General features: G+C 58.3%; 1 protein-coding gene across 1 annotated transcript in view; it reads left to right on the forward strand.

Moving 5' to 3' along the window:
* The window catches only part of LOC137847112 (olfactory receptor 14A16-like), an 89015-nt gene extending 68252 nt beyond the window's left edge, over positions 1-20763 (forward strand). The window contains exon 3 of the mRNA XM_068665393.1: positions 20473-20763. Within this exon, the coding sequence (XP_068521494.1) occupies positions 20473-20606 (134 nt within the window). The 3' untranslated portion in view covers positions 20607-20763. The remainder of the gene's footprint in view (positions 1-20472) is intronic.
* The last annotated feature ends 1217 nt before the right edge of the window (positions 20764-21980 follow it).

Here is a 21980-nt window from a genome sequence, read left to right on the forward strand (position 1 = left end):
CGTGGGAACCTCAGCGCGGGAACCTCAGCGATGTCACCTAAGCGATGTGACCTCAGCGTGGGAACCTCAGCGATGTGACCTCAGTGCGGGAAACTCAGCGCGGGAACCTCAGCGCTGTGACCTCAGCGCGGGAACCTAAACAATGTGACCTCAGCGCGGAAACCTCATGGTAGGAACCTCAGCAGTGTGACCTCAGCGCGGGAACCTCAGCGCTGTGACCTCAGCGCGGGAACCTCAGCGATGTGACCTCAGCGCGGGAACCTCAGCGATGTGACCTCAGCACAGGAACCTCAGCAATGTGACCTCAGCATGGGAACCTCATCGCAGGAACCTCAGCGCTGTGACCTAAGCGCGGGAACCTCAGCGCTGTGATCTCAGCGCGGGAACCTCGGCACGGGAACCTCAGAGATGTCACCTAAGCGCGGGAACATTAGCGCGGGAACCTAAGCGATGTGACCTCAGCGCATGAAGCTCAGCGCTGTGACCTCAGTGTGGGAACCTCAGCGTGGGAACCTCAGCGATGCGACCTCAGTGATGAGACCTCAGCGCGGGTACCTCAGCGATGTGACCTCAGCGTGGGAACCTCAGCGCGGGAACCTCAGCGCTGTGACCTCAGCGCGGGAACCTCAGCGATGTCTCCTAAGCGATGTGACCTCAGCTTGAAAAGGTCAGCGATGTGACCTCAGCGTGGGAACCTCAGCGCGGGAACCGCAGCGATGTCACCTAAGCGATGTGACCTCAGCGTGGGAACCTCAGCGATGTGATCTCAGTGCGGGAAACTCAGCGCGGGAACCTCAGCGCTGTGACCTCAGCGCGGGAACTTCAGCGATGTGACCTAAGCGATGTGACCTCAGCGTGGGAACCTCAGCGATGTGAGCTCTGTGCGGGAAACTCAGCGCGGGAACCTCAGCGCTGTGACCTCAGCGCGGGAACTTCAGCGATGTGACCTCAGCGCGGGAACCTAAACAATGTGACCTCAGCGTGGGAACCTCAGCATTGGAATCTCAGCATTGTGACCTCAGCGCGGGAACCTCAGCGATGTGACCTCAGCGCGGGAACCTCAGCGATGTGACCTCAGCGCAGGAACCTCAGCGATGTGACCTCAGCGCGGGAACCTCAGCGATGTGACCTCAGCGCGGGAACCTCTGCAATGTGAGCTCAGCGTGGGAACCTCAGCGTGGGAACCTCAGCATTGTGACCTCAGCGCAGGAACCTCAGCGATGTGACATCAGCGCAGGAACCTCAGCGCTGTGACATCAGCAATGTGACCTCAGCGTGGGAACCTCAGCGATGTGACCTCAGCTTGAAAACCTCAGCGATGTGACCTCAGCGTGGGAACCTCAGCGATGCAACCTCAGTGATGAGAACTCAGCGCGGGTACCTCAGCCATGTGACCTCAGCGTGGGAAACTCAGCGCGGGAACCTCAGCGCTGTGACCTCAGCGCGGGAACCTCAGCGATGTCTCCTAAGCGATGTGACCTCAGCTTGAAAACGTCAGCGATGTGACCTCAGCGTGGGAACCTCAGCGCGGGAACCTCAGCGATGTCACCTAAGCGATGTGACCTCAGCGTGGGAACCTCAGCGATGTGACCTCAGCGTGGGAACCTCAACGTGGGAACCTCAGCATTGTGACCTCAGCGCGGGAACCTCAGCGATGTCACCTCAGCGATGAGACCTCAGTGTGGGAACCTCAGCGATGAGAGCTAAACGCTGTGACCTTAGCGCGGGAACCTCGGCGCTTTGACATCGGCGTGGGAATCTCAGCAATGTGACTTCTGCGATGTGACCTCAGCGCGGGAACCTGGGCGATGTGACCTTAGCGCGGGAACCTCAGCGATGTGACCTTAGCGATGTGACCTCAGTGCGGGAACCTCAGCAATGTGACCTCATCGCGGGAACCTCAGCGCTGTGACCTCAGCGCGGGAACCTCAGCGCTGTGACCTCAGAGCGGGAACCTCAGCGATGTGACCTCAGGACGGGAATCTCAGCGATGTGACCTCAGCGTGGGAACCTCAGCAGTGTGACCTCAGCGCGGGAAATTCAGCGCGGGAACCTCAGCGCAGGAACCTAAGCAATGTGACCTCAGCGTGGGAAGCTCAGCGTGGGAACCTCAGCGATGTGACCTCAGCGCGGAAACCTCAGCGATATGACCTCAGCGCGGGAACCTCAGCGCGGGAACCTCAGCGATGTGACCTCAGCGCGGGAACCTCGGCACGGGAACCTCGGCGATGTCACATAAGTGTGGGAACCTCAGCGATGTCAACTCAGCGCAGGAACCTCAGCGATGTGATGTCAGCGCGGGAACCTCTTCGATGTGACCTCAGCGCAGGAACCTCAGCGATGTGACTTCAGTGTGGGAACCTCAGCGCAGGAACCTCTGCGATGTCTCCTAAGCGATGTGACCTCAGCGTGGGAACCTCAGCGATGTGACCTCAGCGCGAGAACCTAAATGATGTGACCTCAGCGCGGGAACCTCGGCGATGTGACCTCAGCGCGGGAACCTCAGCGCAGGAACCTCAGCGATGTCTCCTAAGCGATGTCACCTCAATGTGGGAACCTCAGCGTGGGAACCTCAGCGCTGTGACATCAGCGCGGGAACCTCAGCGATGTGACCTCAGCGCGGGAACCTCAGCGATGTGACTTCAGTGTGGGAACCTCAGCGTGGGAACCTCATCGCGGGAACCTCAGGGTAGGAAGCTCAGCAGTGTGACCTCAGCGTGGGAACCTCAGCGCGGGAACCTCAGCGATGTCACCTAAGCGATGTGACCTCAGCGTGGGAACCTGGGCGATGTGACCTCAGCGCGGGAACCTCAGCGATGTGACCTCAGCGCGGGAACTTCAGCGATGTGACCTAAGCGATGTGACCTCAGCTTGAAAACCTCGGCGATCTGACCTCAGTGCGGGAAACTCAGCGCTTTGACCTCAGCGCGGGAACTTCAGTGATGTGACCTCAGCGCGGGAACCTAAACAATGTGAACTCAGCGTGGGAACCTCAGCGTGGGAACCTCAGCATTGTGACCTCAGCACTGGAACCTCAGCGATGTCACCTAAGTGATGTGACGTCAGCGTGGGAACCTCAGCGATGTGACCTCAGTGTGGGAACCTCAGCGTGGGAACCTCAGCATTGTGACCTCAGCGCAGGAACCTCAGCGATGTGACCTCAGCGCAGGAACCTCAGCGCTGTGACATCAGCGATGTGACCTCAGCGTGAGAACCTCAGCGATGTGACCTCAGCGTGGGAACCTCAGCGATGTGACCTCAGCTTGAAAACCTCAGCGCTGTGACCTCAGCGCGGGAACCTCAGCGATGTCTCCTAAGCGCTGTGACCTCAGCTTGAAAACGTCAGCGATGTGACCTCAGCGTGGGAACCTCAGCCCGGGAACCTCAGCGATGTCACCTAAGCGATGTGACCTCAGCGTGGGAACCTCAGCGATGTGACCTCAGTGCGGGAAACTCAGCGCGGGAACCTCAGCGCTGTGACCTCAGCGCGGGAACTTCAGCGATGTGACCTCAGCGATGTGACCTCAGCGCGGGAACCTGGGCGATGTGACCTCAGCGCGGGAACCTCAGCGATGTGACCTCAGCGCGGGAACCTCAGCAATGTGACCTCAGCGTGGGAACCTCAGCGTGGGAACCTCAGCATTGTGACCTCAGCGCAGGAACCTCAGCGATGTGACCTCAGCGCAGGAACCTCAGCGCTGTGACATCAGCGATGTGACCTCAGCGTGGGAACCTCAGCGATGTGACCTCAGCGTGGGAACCTCAGCGATGTGACCTCAGCGTGGGAAACTCAGCGATGTGACCTCAGCTTGAAAACCTCAGCGATGTGACCTCAGCGTGGGAACCTCAGCGATGCGACCTCAGTGATGAGACCTCAGCGCGGGAACCTAAACAATGTGACCTCAGCGTGGGAAACTCAACGCGGGAACCTCAGCGCTGTGACCTCAGCGCGGGAACCTCAGCGATGTCTCCTAAGCGATGTGACCTCAGCTTGAAAACGTCAGCGATGTGACCTCAGCGTGGGAACCTCAGCGCGGGAACCTCAGCGATGTCACCTAAGCGATGTGACCTCAGCGTGGGAACCTCAGCGCTGTGACCTCAGCGTGGGAACCTCAGCGCTGTGACCTCAGCGCGGGAACCTCGGCACGGGAACCTCAGAGATGTCACCTAAGCGCGGGAACCTTAGCGCGGGAACCTCAGCGATGTAACCTCAGCGATGTGACCTCAGCGCATGAAGCTCAGCGATGTGACCTCAGTGTGGGAACCTCAGCGCGGGAACCTCAGTGATGTGACCTCAGCGATGTGACCTCAGTGCGGGAAACTCAGCAATGTGACCTCAGCGCGGGAACCTCAGCGCTGTGACCTCAGCGCGGGAACCTCAGCGCTGTGACCTCAGAGCGGGAACCTCAGCGATGTGACCTCAGCGCAGGAACCTCAGCGATGTGAGTTCAGCGATGTGGCCTCAGCGCGGGAACCTCAGCGATGTGACCTCAGCGCAGGAACCTCAGCGATGTGAGTTCAGCGCTGTGACCTCAGCGCGGGAACCTCAGCGATGTGACCTCAGCGCGGGAACCTCAGCGATGTGACCTCAGTGCGGGAACCTCAGCGATGTGACTTCAGTGTGGGAACGTCAGCGTGGGAACCTCATCGCTGGAAGCTCAGCGCGGGAACCTCATGGTAGGAACCTCAGCAGTGTGACCTCAGCGCGGGAACCTCAGCGATGTGACCTCAGCGCGGGAACCTCGGCACGGGAACCTCAGAGATGTCACCTAAGCGCGGGAACCTTAGCGCGGGAACCTCAGCGATGTGACCTCAGTGCATGAAGCTCAGCACTGTGACCTCAGTGTGGGAACCTCAGAGTGGGAACCTCAGCGATGCGACCTCAGTGATGAGACCTCAGCGCGGGTACCTCAGCGATGTGACCTCAGCGTGGGAACCTCAGCGCTGGAACCTCAGCGCTGTGACCTCAGCGCGGGAACCTCAGCGATGTCTCCTAAGCGATGTGACCTCAGCTTGAAAAGGTCAGCGATGTGACCTCAGCGTGGGAACCTCAGCGCGGGAACCGCAGCGATGTCACCTAAGCGATGTGACCTCAGCGTGGGAACCTCAGCGATGTGACCTCAGTGCGGGAAACTCAGCGCGGGAACCTCAGCGCTGTGACCTCAGCGCGGGAACTTCAGCGATGTGACCTCAGCGCGGGAACCTAAACAATGTGACCTCAGCGTGGGAACCTCAACGTGGGAACCTCAGCATTGTGACCTCAGCGCGGGAACCTCAGCGATGTCAACTCAGCGCGGGAACCTCAGCGATGTGACCTCAGCGCGGGCACCTCAGGAATGTGACCTCAGCGCGGGAACCTCAGCGCTGTGACCTCAGTGCGGGAACCTCAGCGATGTGACCTCAGCACAGGAACCTCAGCAATGTGACCTCAGCGCGGGAACCTCAGCGCAGGAACCTCAGCGATGTGACCTCAGCATGGGAACCTCAGCGTGGGAACCTCAGCAGTGTGACATCAGCGCGGGAACCTCAGCAGTGTGACCTCTGCGCGGGAAACTCAGTGATGTGACCTCAGCGCGGGAACCTCAGCGATGTGATCTCAGCGCAGGAACCTCAGCGATGTGACATCACCATGGGAACCTAAACAATGTGACCTCAGCATGGGAACCTCAGCGTGGGAACCACATCGCGGGAACCTAAACAATGTGACGTCAGCGCGGGAACCTCAGCAGTGTGACCTCAGCGCGGGAACCTAAACAATGTGACCTCAGCGCGGGAAATTCAGCGCGGGAACCTCAGCGCAGGAACCTCAGCGATGTGAGTTCAGCGATGTGGCCTCAGCGCGGGAACCTCAGCGATGTGACCTCAGCGCGGGAACCTCAGCGATGTGAGCTCAGCGTGGGAACCTCAGCGATGTGACCTCAGCGTGGGAACCTCAGCGATGTGAGCTCAGCGTGGGAACCTCAGCATTGTGACCTCAGCACAGGAACCTCAGCGATGTGACCTCACCGCGGGAACCTCAGCAGTGTGACCTCAGCGCGGGAACCTCGGCACGGGAACCTCAGAGATGTCACCTAAGCGCGTGAACCTTAGCGCGGTAACCTCAGCGATGTGACCTCAGCGCATGAAGCTCAGCGATGTGACCTCAGTGTGGGAACCTCAGCGCGGGAACCTCAGTGATGTGACCTCAGCGATGTGACCTCAGTGCGGGAACCTCAGCGCTGTGACCTCAGCGCGGGAACCTCAGCGCTGTGACCTCAGAGCGGGAACCTGGGCAGTGTGACCTCAGCGCGGGAAATTCAGCGCAGGAACCTCAGCGATGTGACCTCAGCGTGGGAAGCTCAGCGTGGGAACCTCAGCGATGTGACCTCAGCGCGGGAACCTCAGCGATGTGAGCTCAGCGTGGGAACCTCAGCGATGTGAACTCAGCGTGGGAACCTCAGCGATGTGACTTCAGTGTGGGAACGTCAGCGTGGGAACCTCATCGCTGGAACCTCAGCGCGGGAACCTAAGGGTAGGAACATCAGCAGTGTGACCTCAGCGCGGGAACCTCAGCGCGGGAACCTCAGCGATGTGACATCACCATGGGAACCTAAACAATGTGACCTCAGCATGGGAACCTCAGCGTGGGAACCTCAGCATTGTGACCTCAGCGTGGGAACCTAAACAATGTGACATCAGCTCGGGAAAGTCAGTGCGGGAACCTCAGCGCAGGAACCTCAGCGATGTGACCTCAGCGCGGGAACCTGAGCGATGTGACCTCAGCGCAGGAACCTCAGCGATGTGACCTCAGCGCGGGAACCTCAGCGATGTGACCTCAGTGTGGGAACCTCAGCGATGTCAACTCAGCGCGGGAACCTCATCGATGTGACCTCAGCGCGGGAACCTCAGCGATGTGACCTCAGCGTGGGAACCTCAGCGATGTGACCTCAGTGTGGGAACCTCAGCGATGTGACCTCAGCGCGGGAACCTCAGCGATGTGACCTCAGCGCGGGAACATCAGCGATGTGACCTCAGTGTGGGAACCTCAGCGATGTCAACTCAGCGCAGGAACCTCAGCGATGTGACCTCAGCGCAGGAACCTCAGCGATGTGACCTCAGCGCGGGAACCTCAGCGATGTGACCTCAGCGTGGGAACCTCAGCGATGTGACCTCAGTGCGGGAACCTCAGCGATGTGACTTCAGTGTGGGAACGTCAGCGCGGGAACCTCAGCACGGGAAACTCAGCAGTGTGACCTCAGGGTAGGAACCTCAGCAGTGTGACCTCAGCGCGGGAAATTCAGCGCGGGAAACTCAGCGCGGGAACCTCAGTGATGTGACCTCAGCGATGTGATCTCAGCGCGGGAACCTAAGCGTGGGAACCTCAGCATTGTGACCTCAGCGCAGGAACCTCAGCGATGTGACCTCAGCGCAGGAACCTCAGCGCTGTGACATCAGCGATGTGACCTCAGCGTGGGAACCTCAGCGATGTGACCTCAGCGTGGGAACCTCAGCGATGCGACCTTAGTGATGAGACCACAGCGCAGGAACCTAAACAATGTGACCTCAGCGTGGGAAACTCAGCGCGGGAACCTCAGCATTGCGACCTCAGCGCGGGAACCTCAGCGATGTCTCCTAAGCGATGTGACCTCAGCGTGGGAACCTCAGCGATGTGACCTCAGTGCGGGAAACTCAGCGCGGGAACCTCAGCGCTGTGACCTCAGCGCGGGAACTTCAGCGATGTGACCTCAGCGCGGGAACCTAAACAATGTGACCTCAGCGTGGGAAACTCAACGTGGGAACCTCAGCATTGTGACCTCAGCGCGGGAAAGTCAGCGATGTCACCTAAGCGATGTGACCTCAGTGTGGGAAGCTTAGCGATGAGAGCTCAGCGCTGTGACCTTAGCGCGGGAACCTCAGCGCTTTGACATCGGCGCGGGAACCTCAGCGATGTCACCTAAGTGCGGGAACCTTAGCGCGGGAACCTCAGCGATGTGACTTCAGCGATGTGACCTCAGCGCGGGAACCTGGGCGATGTGACCTCAGCGATGTGACTTCAGCGATGTGACCTCAGCGCGGGAACCTGGGCGATGTGACCTCAGCGCGGGAACCTCAGCGATGTGACCTCAGCGCGGGAACCTCAGCGCTGTGACCTCAGCGCGGGAACTTCAGCGATGTGACTTCAGTGTGGGAACCTGAGCGTGGGAACCTCATCGCTGGAACCTCAGCGCGGGAACATCATGGTAGGAACCTCAGCAGTGTGACCTCAGCGCGGGAACCTCAGCGATGTGACCTCAGCGCGGGAACCTCAGCGCTGTGACCTAAGCGCGGGAACCTCAGCTCTGTGATCTCAGCGCGGGAACCTCGGCACGGGAACCTCAGAAATGTCACCTAAGCGCGGGAACCTTAGCGCGGGAACCTCAGCGATGTGACCTCAGCGCATGAAGCTCAGCGCTGTGACCTCAGCGCGGGAACTTCAGCGATGTGACCTCAGCGCGGGAACCTAAACAATGTGACCTCAGCGTGGGAACCTCAGCGCTGTGACCTCGGTGCGGGAACCTCAGCGCTGTGACCTCGGCGCGGGAACCTCAGCCATGTCACCTAAGTGCGGGAACCTTATCGCGGGAACCTCAGCGATGTGACTTCAGCGATGTGACCTCAGCGCAGGAACCTCAGCGATGTGACCTCAGTGCGGGAACCTCAGCGTGGGAACCTCAGCGATGCGACCTCAGTGATGAGACCTCAGCGCGGGTACCTCAGCGATGTGACCTCAGCGTGGGAACCTCAGCGATGCGACCTCAGCGTGGGAACGTCAGCGATGCGACCTCAGTGATGTGACCTCAGCGTGGGAACCTCAGCGATGTGACCTCAGTGCGGGAAACTCAGCGATGTGACTTCAGTGTGGGAACCTCAGCGCGGGAACCTCAGCGCTGTGACCTCAGCGCGGGAACCTCAGCGATGTGACTTCAGTGTGGGAACCTCAGCGTGGGAACCTCATCGCTGGAACCTCAGCGCGGGAACCTCATGGTAGGAACCTCAGCAGTGTGACCTCAGCGTGGGAACCTCAGCAATGCGACCTCAGTGATGAGACCTCAGCGCGGGTACCTCAGCGATGTCTCCTAAGCGATGTGACCTCAGCTTGAAAACGTCAGCGATGTGACCTCAGCGTGGGAACCTCAGCGATGTGACCTCAGTGCGGAAAACTCAGCACGGGAACCTCAGCGCTGTGACCTCAGCGCGGGAACTTCAGCGATGTGACCTCAGCGCGGGAACCTAAACAATGTGACCTCAGCGTGGGAACCTCAGCGCTGTGACCTCGGTGCGGGAACCTCAGCGCTGTGACCTCGGCGCGGGAACCTCAGCCATGTCACCTAAGTGCGGGAACCTTATCGCGGGAACCTCAGCGATGTGACTTCAGCGATGTGACCTCAGCGCAGGAACCTCAGCGATGTGACCTCAGTGTGGGAACCTCAGCGTGGGAATCTCAGCGATGTGACCTCGGCGCTGTGACCTCAGCGCGGGAACCTCAGAGCTGTGACCTCAGCACGGGAACCTCAGTAGTGTGACCTCTGCGCGCGAAAATCAGCGCGGGAACCTCAGCGATGTCACCTCAGCGCGGGAAGCTCAGCGCGGGAACCTCAGCGATGCGACCTCTGCGATGTGACCTCAGCGTGGGAACCTCAGCGATGTGACCTCAGTGTGGGAACCTCAGCGCGGGAACCTCAGCGCGGGAATCTCAGCAGTGTGACCTCAGCGCGGGAACCTCAGCAGTGTGACCTCTGCGCGGGAAAATCAGCGCGGGAACCTCAGTGCAGGAACCTCAGCGATGTGAGTTCAGCGATGTGACCTCAACGTGGGAACCTGGGCGATGTGACCTCAGCGCGGGAACCTCAGCGCAGGAACCTAAACAATGTGACCTCAGCGTGGGAAGCTCAGCGTGGGAACCTCAGCGATGTGACCTCAGCATGGGAACCTCAGCGTGGGAACCTCAGCAGTGTGACATCAGCGCGGGAACCTCAGCAGTGTGACCTCTGCGCGGGAAACTCAGTGATGTGACCTCAGCGCGGGAACCTCAGCGATATGACCTCAGCGTGGGAACCTCAGCGATATGACCTCAGCGCGGGAACCTCAGCGCAGGAACCTCAGTGATGTTACCTCAGCGTGGGAACCTCAGCGCAGGAACCTAAACAATGTGACCTCAGCGTGGGAAAATCAGCGCGGGAACCTCAGCGATGTCACCTCAGCGCGGGAACCTCAGCACGGAAACCTCAGCAGTGTGACCTCAGCGCGGGAACCTCAGCAGTGTGACCTCTGCGCGGGAAAATCAGCGCGGGAACCTCAGCGATGTCACCTCAGCGCGGGAAGCTCAGCGCTGTGACCTCAGCGCGGGAACCGCAGCGATGTGACCTCAGCGCTTGAAGCTCAGCGATGTGACGTCAACGTGGGAACCTCAGCGCGGGAACCTCAGCGCTGTGACCTCAGCGCGGGAACATCAGCGATGTGACCTCAGCTTGAAAACCTCAGTGATGTGACCTCAGCGTGGGAACCTCAGCGATGTGACCTCAGTGCGGGAAACTCAGCGCGGGAACCTCAGCGCTGTGACCTCAGCGCGGGAACATCAGCGCTGTTACCTCGGCGCGAGAACCTCAGCGATGTCACCTAAGTGCGGGAACCTTAGCGCGGGAACCTCAGCGATGTGACTTCAGTGATGTGACCTCAGCGCAGGAACCTCAGCGATGTGACCTCAGCGTGGGAACCTAAGCGCGGGAACCTCAGCGATGTGACCTCAGCGCATGAAGCTCAGCGATGTGACGTCAGCGTGGGAACTTCAGCGCGGGAACCTCAGCGATGTCACCTAAGCGATGTGACCTCAGCGTGGGAACCTCAGTGATGTGACCTCAGTGCGGGAAACTCAGCGCTGGAACCTCAGTGCTGTGACCTCAGCGCAGGAACCTCAGCGATGTGACCTCAGTGTGGGAACCTAAACGCGGGAACCACATTGATGTGACCTCAGTGTGGGAACCTCAGCGTGGGAATCTCAGCGATGTGACCTCGGCGTGGGAACATCAGCGCGGGAACCTCAGCGATGCGACCTCAGCGATGTGACCTCAGCGTGGGAACCTCAGCGCGGGAACCTCAGCGCGGGAATCTCAGCAGTGTGACCTCAGCGCGGGAACCTCAGAGCTGTGACCTCAGCACGGGAACCTCAACAGTGTGACCTCAGCGCGGGAACCTAAGCGTGGGAATCTCAGCGATGTGACCTCAGCGTGGGAAAATCAGCGCGGGAACCTCAGCGATGTCACCTCAGCGCGGGAAGCTCAGCGCGGGAACCTCAGCGATGCGACCTCAGCGATGTGACCTCAGCGTGGGAACCTCAGCGCGGGAACCTCAGAGCTGTGACCTCAGCACGGGAATCTCAGCAGTGTGACCTCAGCGCGGGAACCTAAACAATGTGACCTCAGCGCGGGAACCTTAGCGCAGGAACCTCAGCGATGCGACCTCAGCGATGTGACCTCAACGCGGGAACCTCAGCGATGTGACCTCAGCGCGGGAATCTCAGCAGTGTGACCTCTGCGCGGGAAAATCATCGCGGGAACCTCAGCGATGTCACCTCAGCGCGGGAAGCTCAGCGCGGGAACCTCAGCGATGTGAGTTCAGCGATGTGACCTCAGCGCGGGAACCTCAGCGATGTGACCTCAGCGCGGGAACCTCAGCGATGTGACCTCAGCGCGGGAACCTCAGCGTGGGAACCTCAGCGATGTGACCTCAGCGTAGGAACATCAGCGCTGTGACCTCAGCGATGTGACCTCAGCGTGGGAACTTCAGCGATGTGACCTCAGCGCGGGAACCTCAGTGCGGGAACCTAAACAATGTGACCTCAGCGCGGGAACCTCAGCGATGTGACCTCAGCGTGGGAAAATCAGCGCGGGAACCTCAGCGATGTCACCTCAGCGCGGGAAACTAAGCGCTGTGACCTCAACGATGTGACCTCAGCCTGGGAACCTCAGCTATGTGACCTCAGCGCGGGAACCTCAGCGCAGGAACCTCAGCGATGTGACCTCAGCGTGGGAACCTCAGCGATGTGACCTCAGCGCGGGAACCTCAGCGATGTGACCCCAGCGCGGGAACCGCAGCGCTGTGACCTCAGCGCGGGAACCTCAGCGCTGTGACCTCAGCAATGTGACCTCAGCGATGTGACCTCAGCGCATGAAGCTCAGCGATGTGACGTCAGCGTGGGAACCTCAGCGCGGGAACCTCAGCGATGTCACCTAAGCGATGTGACCTCAGCGCGGGTACCTCAGCGCTGTGACCTCAGCGCGGGAACCTCAGCGCTGTGATCTCAGCGCGGGAACCTCAGCGATGTCACCTAAGTGCGGGAACCTTAGCGCGGGAACCTCAGCGATGTGACCTCAGTGTGGGAACCTAAGCGCGGGAACCTCAGCGATGTGACCTCAGTGTGGGAACCTTAGCGCGGGAACCTCAGCGATGTGACCTCAGTGTGGGAACCTCAGCGATATGACCTCAGTGTGGGAACTTCAGCGTGGGAATCTCAGCTATGTGACCTCAGCATGGGAACCTCAGCGATATGACCTCAGCGCGGGAACCTCAGCGCAGGAACCTCAGCGATGTGACCTCAGCGTGGGAACCTCAGCGCAGGAACCTAAACAATGTGACCTCAGCGTGGGAAAATCAGCGCGGGAACCTCAGCGATGTCACCTCAGCGATGTCACCTCAGCGCGGGAAACTCAGCGATGTGACGTCAGCGTGGGAACCTCATCGATGTGACCTCAGCGTGGGAACCTCAGCATGGGAACCTCAGCAGTGTGTCCTCAGCGCGGGAACCTCAGCAGTGTGACCTCTGCGCGGGAAAATCAGCGCGGGAACCTCAGCGATGTCACCTCAGCGCGGGAACCTCAGCGATGTGACCTCAGCGCATGAAGCTCAGCGATGTGACCTCAGTGCGGGAAACTCAGCGCGGGAACCTCAGCGCTGTGACCTCAGCGCGGGAACTTCAGCGATGTGACCTCAGCGCGGGAACCTAAACAATGTGACCTCAGCGCGGGAACCTCAGCGCAGGAACCTCAGCGATGTGACCTCAGCGCGGGAACCTCAGCGCAGGAACATAAACATTGTGACCTCAGCATGGGAACCTCAGCGTGGGAACCTCAGCAGTGTGACATCAGCGCGGGAACCTCAGCAGTGTGACCTCTGCGCGGGAAACTCAGTGATGTGACCTCAGCGCGGGAACCTCAGCGATGTGACCTCTGCGCAGGAACCTCAGCGATGTCACATCACCATGGGAACCTAAACAATGTGACCTCAGCATGGGAACCTCAGCGCCGGAAATTCAGCGCGGGAACCTCAGCGATGTGAGTTCAGCGCGGGAACCTCAGCAGTGTGACCTCTGCGCGGGAAAATCAGCGCTGTGACCTCAGCGCGGGAACCTCAGCGATGTGACCTCAGCGCATGAAGCTCAGCGATGTGACCTCAGCGTGGGAACCTCAGCGCGGGAACCTCAGCGATGTCACCTAAGCGATGTGACCTCAGTGCGGGAAACTTAGCGTGGGAACCTCAGCGCTGTGACCTCAGCGCGGGAACTTCAGCGATGTGACCTCAGCGCGGGAACCTAAACAATGTGACCTCAGCACGGGAACCTCAGAGATGTGACCTCAGCGATGTGACCTGAGCGTGGGAACCTCAGCGTGGGAACCTCAGCAGTGTGACGTCAGCGCCGGAACCTCAGCATTGTGACCTCAGCACGGGAACCTCAGCGATGTGACCTCAGCACGGGAACCTCAGCGATGTGACCTCAGCGCAGGAAAATCAGCAATGTGACATCAGTGCGGGAAACTCAGCGATGTGACCTCAGCGCGGGAACATCCGCGATGTGACATCAGCGTGGGAAACTTAGCGCGGGAACATCAGCGATGTAATCTCAGCGCGGGAACCTCAGCGCGGGAACATCAGCGATGTGACCTCAGCGTGGGAACCTCAGAGCGGGAACCTCAGCGATGTGACCTCATCGCGGGAACCTCAGCAGTGTGACCTCAGCGCAGGAACCTCAGCGCGGGAACCTCAGCGCGGGAACCTCAGCGATGTGACCTCAGCGCGGGAACTAGAGCGTGGGAACCTCAGCATTGTGACCTCAGCGTGGGAACCTCAGCAGTGTGACCTCAGCGCGGGAACCTCAGCAGTGTGACCTCAGCGCGGGAACCTCAGCAGTGTGTCCTCAGCGTGGGAACCTCAGAGCGGGAACCTCAGCGATGTGACCTCAGCGCGGGAACTAGAGCGTGGGAACCTCAGCATTGTGACCTCAGCGCAGGAACCTCAGCGCGGGAACCTCAGCGCGGGAACCTCAGCGATGTGACCTCAGCGATGTGTCATCAGCGATGTGACCTCAGCGTGGGAACCTCAGAGTGGGAACCTCAGCAGTGTGACCTCAGCGCGGGAACCTCAGCGGTGTGACCACAGCGCGGGAACCTCAGCGATGTGACCTCAGCGCGGGAACCTTAGCGCGGGAACCTCAGCGGTGTGACCACAGCGCGGGAACCTCAGTGATGTGACCTCAGCGCGGGAACCTCAGCGTGGGAACCTCAGTGCTGTGACCTCAGCGTGGGAACCAGAGGGTGGGAACCTCAGCATTGTGACCTCAGCGCGGGATCCTCTGCAATGTGACCTCAGAGCAGGAACCTTAGCGATGTGACCTCAGCGCGGGAACCTCAGCGCAGGAACCTCAGCAATGTGACCTCAGCGATGTGACCAAGCACGGGAACATCGGCGATGTGACCTCAGCGCGGGAACCAGAGCGTGGGAACCTCAGCATTGTGACCTCAGCGGGGGAACCTCAGCGATGTGACCTCAGAGCGGGAACCTTAGCGATGTGACCTCAGCGCGGGAACCTCAGCGCAGGAACCTCAGCAATGTGACCAAGCACGGGAACCTCAGCGATGTGACCTCAGCGTGGGAAACTCATATGTGACCTCAGCGCGGGAACATCAGCGATGTGACCTCATCGCGGGAACATCAGCGATGAGACCTCAGCGCGGGAACCTCAGCAATGTGTCCTCAGCGTGGGAACCTCAGCGTGGGAACCTCAGCAGTGTCACGTCAGCGCGGGAACATCAGCGATGTGACCTCAGCGCGGGAACCTCAGCATGGGAAACTCAGCGATGTGACCTCAGCGCGGGAACTTCAGCGCGGGAACCTCAGCGATGTGACCTCAGGGGGGGAACCTCAGCGTGGGAACCTCAGCGATGTGACCTCAGCGCGGGAATCTCAGCGATGTGACCTCAGCGGGGGAATCTCAGCGATGTGACATCAGCGTGGGAACCTCAGCGCGGGAACCTCAGCGATGTGACCTCAGCGGGGGAATCTCAGCGATGTGACATCAGCGCAGGAACCTCAGTGCCGGAACCTAGGCGATGTGACATCAGCGCAGGAACATCAGCGATGTGACCTCAGCGCGGGAACCTCAGCGTAGGAACCTCAGCGCGGGAACCTCAGCGCGGGAACCTCAGCGATGTGACCTAAGCGATGTGACCTCAGCGCGGGAACCTCAGCGATGTGACCTCAGTGCGGGAAGTAGAGCGTGGGAACCTCAGCATTGTGACCTCAGCGCGGGAACCACAGCGCGGGAACCTCAGCAATGTCACCTCTAGCGCGGGAACCTCAGCGCGGGAACCTCCGTGGTGTGACCTCAGCGATGTGACCTCAGAGCGGGAACCTCGGCGATGTGACCTCAGCGTGGGAACCTCAGCGCGTGAACCTCAGCGATGTGATCTCCGCGCAGGAACCTCAGCAGTGTGACCTCAGCGTGTGAACCTCAGTGTGGGAACCTCAGCGATGTGTCCTCAGCGATGTTACCTCAGCGCGGGAACCTCAGCGTGGGAACCTCAACTGTGTGACCTCAGCGTGGGAGCCTCAGCAGTGTGACGTCAGCGTGGGAACCTCAGTGCGGGAACCTCAGCGATGTGTCCTCAGCGCGGGAAGTTCAGCGATGTGACATCACCGTGGGTAACTCAGCGTGGGAACCTTAGTGGAGTGACCTCAGCGATGTGATCTCCGCGCAGGAACCTCAGCGATGTAACCTCAGCGATGTTACCTCAGCGCGGGAAACTCAGCGCGGGAACCTCAGCGATGTGACCTCAGCGATGTGACCTCTGCGCAGGAACCTCAGCGATGTCACCTAAGCGATGTGGTCTCAGCGTGGGATTCTCAGCGTTGGTACCTCAGCGCTCTGACCTCAACGCGGGAACCTCAGCGATGTGACCTCAGCGCGGGAACCAGAGCGTGGGAACCTCAGAGATGTGACCTCAGCGCGGGAACCTCAGAGATGTGACCTCAGCGTGGGAACCTCAGCGATGTGACCTCAGTGCGGAAACCTCAGCGCAGGAACCTCAGCGATGTGAACTCAGCGCGGGAACCTCAGCTATGACACCTCAGCGCGGGAACCTCAGCGATGTGACCTCAGAGCGGGAACCTCAGAGATGTGACCTCAGCAGTGTGACCTCAGCGTGGGAACCTCAGCGTGGGAACCTCAGCAGTGTGACGTCAGCGCGGGAACATAAACAATGTGACCTCAGCGCTGAAAGCTCAGCGATGTGACCTCAGCGTGGGAACCTCAGCGATGTGACCTCAGCGCGGGAACCTCAGCGATGTGACCCCAGACATGGGCAGCTGCAGGTGAGCTCCTTTTCTCAGCTCCAGGATCATTAATGGAGATGGGGGAAATCAAGGGAAATCAGCAGCCCCTTCTCCTGCCTGAAGATCAGCCCCAGCTCCAGCACTGGCCCTCAGGGCTGCACCAACACCACAAAGGCCCTCTGCTGTCAGAGCGGCACAGCCCAGGCCTGTTTCCTTCTGGCCTCAGGAACACCAGGCCTTGCCCTTCTTGGGATCCCTTAAGTCATCCTTTTGTGCCCATCTACCATCCACGGCAGCAAATCTCTGCTCTGAAGGAAAGCCTCTTCATGCCCAGGCTCTTGGCACAAGGTCTGGGACAAGTCTGAGTTTGGCCCTTGTGCCACAGCTGAGGTGCTGCAGCCCAGATGTGCCCCAATGCCCTCAGCCTGGGGCACAGGCAGGAGGAGCTGGATCCCCGCCTGCTGTCACAGGGCTGGGACATTGATGGAAGAGCTGCTGAGGTGTGGGGGGACAGGTCCCCCAGCTTGGGGTGCTGTGCTGGATGGGGGCAGATTCTTCAGAAGAGACAGGCGGGGATGATCAACAGGGGGTTGCCCTCCATGTGAAGGATCTGTCTGGATGCATGGAGCTCGTCTATGGGATGGGCAGCAGAGTGGGGGAGCCCTTGTGGGTGAGGGGCAGAGCAGATCCAGTCAGGGTGGCAGTGTGGTCAGAGGTAAATGCCTGCAGTCAGGCTGAAGAAGCAGACAGTCTTGTGGAAGCCACTGGACTAAGATGAATTCAATGACCCCATGTCACCCTGGGGGCCTTAAATCACTCAGACTGTCACAGAAAAGGGACACTGCAGGGTGCAAACATTCCCGAGGTTTCTATGGGTTCTTGGAGGCATCTTCTGTGCACAGCTGCCAGATGGGCCGACCTAGGTGATGTTCACCAGGATCTGGGACTTGCAAACAGGAAAACCCGTGTCTTGACAATCCTCCTGCAAAATGCATGTCATAGTCCAGCTGCTTTGCAGCACAGGGAAAGAGATGAGGTTTTGGGGCCCAGCCCTACATCCAGCACTGCACAGCCAGCCCTGTTCTGATCCCCAGCCCTGGTCCCCAGCCCTGATCCTGTCCCCAGACATGGTTCCTAGCCCTGGTCCCCAGTCTTGGTCCCCAGCCCCGGTCCTGGACCCCAGCCCTCGTCCTGTTTCCTGCCCTGGTCCCAAGCCCTGGTCCCCGAGAGGCAAAACCCCTCTCATTTATATGCAGGAACATGGTGGAGGCTCCTAGGTCAGTCACAGAAAGGTGTGACATATGTTGGAGAAATAATCCACTAAACACACAAAAATCCAGAAAAGAATTTTCTGCTTCCTTTTCCCTTTCCAGCACTTGCAGGATTGGGTGAGGTTGCAGAAAGAAATGGAAAAGGAACTGTCAAGTTCCAACACATCTCTAAGATTCCTGAACTGTTCCTTTGATGATCAGCGGGCTTGTAAGAAGGCTTATAAATTGTCTACAGCCTCTCCTTTGTTTATGGCCAGCTTCATTGGCAACTTTGCTGTACCTGTCAGGGCTTTCTGACAGGCTGTTTTCTATCTGCAAAGATGGATATGCACCTAGGCAGTGCTCTGGGAACTGCTGGTTTCTGAAGGGCAAAGAGGTTGGCAGGAGGGCTCTGAACACAGATGGGGAAAAGACCATGGGACATGGAAACATCCCCCAGTTATAAAATCTTCAGGCAGAAGAAATATGATTAGGGAATGAGAAGAAAGAAAAACCGGATTTGTAGTCAGAGGGAGAACTTCTCAGAAAAGTCTGTATTATTCCCTACATTGCAGCCCCCTTCCTCTGAGCTAGCCCTCTTGCCTCCTGTCCCACACTGGAAAGCCCCTGCAGTCACTGCTGTGTGTCCAGGGCATGAAGCACGTCCTCTGCAGCCACGGTTCCAGCAGAGCAGAGGTGCATCTCTCCAGCCACGTGCCCATTTCCCTCTGTGGTGCAGGGGGGCTGAGAGCAGCAGCCTTGGGCTGTGGGCAATGCATTCTGTGAGGCTGGGGAATGAGCTGACTTTCCCTTAATGAGACACCATCATTAGGACACTTGTCTGTCTCCCTGGGATGTCCTTCCAAGGTGTGCGCTGCCCTGCAGGATAGAAATCTTTTCCGTAGTATCTCTGTGTTATGTGAATGCCCCAGGAAGAAGCAGAGATATGCTGCATGTGAGGACATGCTGTTGGGTTGGTGAAATAAATGATAAGTGTCCTTGGCAAGAGGCGTGGTGCTGAGACCTTGCTTAGGTACCTTGAGAAAGGCTGCGCACTGAGAGATTGGCAGTGGGTTCCTCTGCTCTTAGCAGTGTCTGATTTCTTTGAAGTGTACCATAAATGTGATTGCCCTCCATTAACAAAAGCTGGAAGATCAGGGCCGTTGGGCACAAGCCCAACCATCTCCCCTCACCCTGCTCTGAGCTAAAGGGAATCCCTTTGCCTCTCAGCTCTCACAGCCATTCACTGTGGGTGCAGCACAAATCCTCAGGACTTCTGACTTCAGAGGACATTCCTTGGGCGTGATGAGGTTGTGTAGGAAAAAAACAAAAATTCCTAGAAGTCCTCTCAGCCCTCCACATTCTTTAGGCCTGTTAGGACACCACCCCGTATGCCCTTCTGCATTGATTTCATCTGACAAATTCTGAAAATATAACTTGGAGCCTCTGCCATGTTCTGATGTACCCAATGCACAGGGACAAGACTGCTTCCTCCTGACCCAATATGCACAGGTCCCGAATACTTAAGTATCATATTCAAACTCATTAAATATAGCTTATGAGGCTGAATGACAAGTGAGGGAGTGTGGCAGGGAGGGGTTCAAGGAGAAATGGAGTAGATTTCACTCTGGGATGCCAGTATTAACTTGTCATTGTTTTTTTTTTGTTTTTTTTTTTTTTTGTTTTGTTTTGTTTTGTTTTTTTTTTTCCATCTTGAAAGCTCCCTAGATCCAGCACACTGATGGGCAGCACACTGTTCTTTGACCTGCTCCCCATCAAAGGAACAGATGGACTAAATAGCGTGGAAAAGGGCTTCAGGGTACATTTAAGGAACAGGCAGAGCCCTCACCAATTTCAGACATGGGCAAAGCAGACTCACTGTAGGAAGACGAGCATAATTTATTGAGTGCTACTAATAGACTGGAGCAGTGAGAAACTAAATGAGAACTAAGAAAGTTCATGGTCTCTCTCTGCCCCTGCTCCAGCGTGGGGTCCCTCCCACAGCCAGCTCTCACAGCCATTCACTGGGAGTGCAGCAGAAATGCTCAGGATTTCTGACTTCAGAGAGCACTGCTTGGGCATCACGAAGGAGAGGATGCTGTCTAGCAAAAGCAAAACTAAACTAAAAGTCCTTTTTGTCACCCACTTTTTTTTTTTCTTTTTTTTTTTCTTTTTTTTTTTTTCTTTTTTTTTCACATTCGGAGTGCAGCTGTAAACGTCCCTTCTGTGCTAGGAGTGATTTCATATGTCAAATTCTGAACAAAAAATACTTGCCCTACCACGTTCCAATATACGCAGTGCCCTGGGGAAGGACTTCTAACTCTTGAGCCAATGGGCAATGCCATGATGGTAATGGTAAACTGAACCTCACCAAAAGAATCTCAAGTCATGGAAGTGAAAGGACATATTTCCTAGAGAAAAAAAAAATTCCAAGAGAAAAAAAAAAAAGCCTTTTGACATGTGCCTTCCTCACATGACTGTGAGGCAGGCATTCCATGGTACTTTGTCAGCACTGGATTTTTTTCCTACGTGAAGCCTCCCTCCACCTACTCCCCATCCCTGGGCCTGGTGGTGGCAGTTCTGTACTCAGTGATGCCTCCAGCACTGAACCCTCTCATCTACAGCATGAGGAACCAGGAGCTCAAGGATACAGTATGGAAACTGCTGACTGGGTGTTTATCAGTGGCCACAGACTGTCTGCCTTCTTCTGCAGATGGCTCCAAGTATTATTCATGACAGGCCATCTTGCCTTTCCATATGGCATTTGTCTCTTCAATTTTCCTTTCTGCCCTTGTGATATTGTTGCCTACACAAAAATGCCCTTTTTCATTCCTTCCTGCCTGAGTATCACCCTTTCTGTGTGACCCAGGATTTCTGTAGTCAAGGAGCCAGGATCTCTGTGTATTTTAACCAAATAAATGTGGGTCTGAGACCCATTCTGAGTTGATCAGGAGTGAATGGGAACTGGAGCTGTGGTGGCAGTGCCCAGAGCCCTGCAGCAGCCTGCGATGGGCACTGCCGTGGGACCAGCCCAGCCTAGGCTACTGGGCTGGGCTGGGGAGAGGGCAGGGAGGTGGGAGAGCTGGGGGGCAGCTGAGCTGGGCTGGAAGCTTCCCAGTAGAGAGAAACATCCGTGTCGAGCTGGGATATGCGACCGTGCAGAGGGAGGACAGGCACTGCTGGCTTTGGATCGCGTGGCAGAGATCAAAGACAGGCTGGTGCAGGAGGGAGGCAGCTGGGCTGTGCCCTGCTGGCACGGACAGACCAGGAGGGTGGCCCAGGGCCTTTGTACCTGAAGCCTCTCTTGTCAGCCATGTCACAGCCCCTTTTCCGCTCTCAGCTCCTTGTTCCCTCACAAAATACCCCCTCACAGTCCCTGTCCCCTCATGAAGTGTCCCTTAACCCCTCATCGCCTCACAAAATGCCCCTCACAGCCCCTTTTTCCCCTCACAGCCTTTTTCTCCTCACAGCCCCTTTTTCTCCTCACAGCCCCTTTTTCCCCTCACAAAACGTCCCCTCACAGCCCCTCTCCCCTCACCCAACGCCCCCTCAGCCCTTTTTCCCCTCACAACCCCGCATCCCCTCACCGCCAGACGCCCCCCAGAGCCTCGCACCCCTTCTCCAAACCCCCCTGAGCCCCCCCAGCCCCCCACTTTCCCCAAAATCCCCTCAGATCCCCCCCCACAAGCCCCCCTCCCCGCACCGGCCGCAGCCTCCGCCGCCATCGCTCCCGCCGGACCGTTTGAAGCCGCGGGGCGGGAGCCAATGGGAGGCCGGCGCGCGCGCATGCGCAGTGCGGGCAGCCCGGCGGGGCAGGACGAAATGGCGTCGGTTGCCTGGCAACGGGGGGAGGGGACAAAATGGCGGCGGTTGCCTGGCAACGGGGGGAAAAGAGGCGGGAACGGCGGTGGCGGTTACCTGGCAACGGGGGGCGGGGCGAAGGGAAAGGCGCCCAGTTTGTACTGGGAATGGGCCCAGTTTGTACCGGGATGAGGCTGGGAAGCCTAGTTCATACTGGGAAAGGGCTGGGGGTCCCAGTCTGAGCTGGGGACAATCCCAGTTTGAGCTGGCTTGGAGCTGGGAGCCCTGCTTTGTACTGGGAAAGTTCCC

The sequence above is a fragment of the Anas acuta genome, chromosome W, assembly GCF_963932015.1.
Source record: "Anas acuta chromosome W, bAnaAcu1.1, whole genome shotgun sequence".
In the NCBI taxonomy this organism is placed as follows: Eukaryota; Metazoa; Chordata; class Aves; order Anseriformes; family Anatidae; genus Anas; species Anas acuta.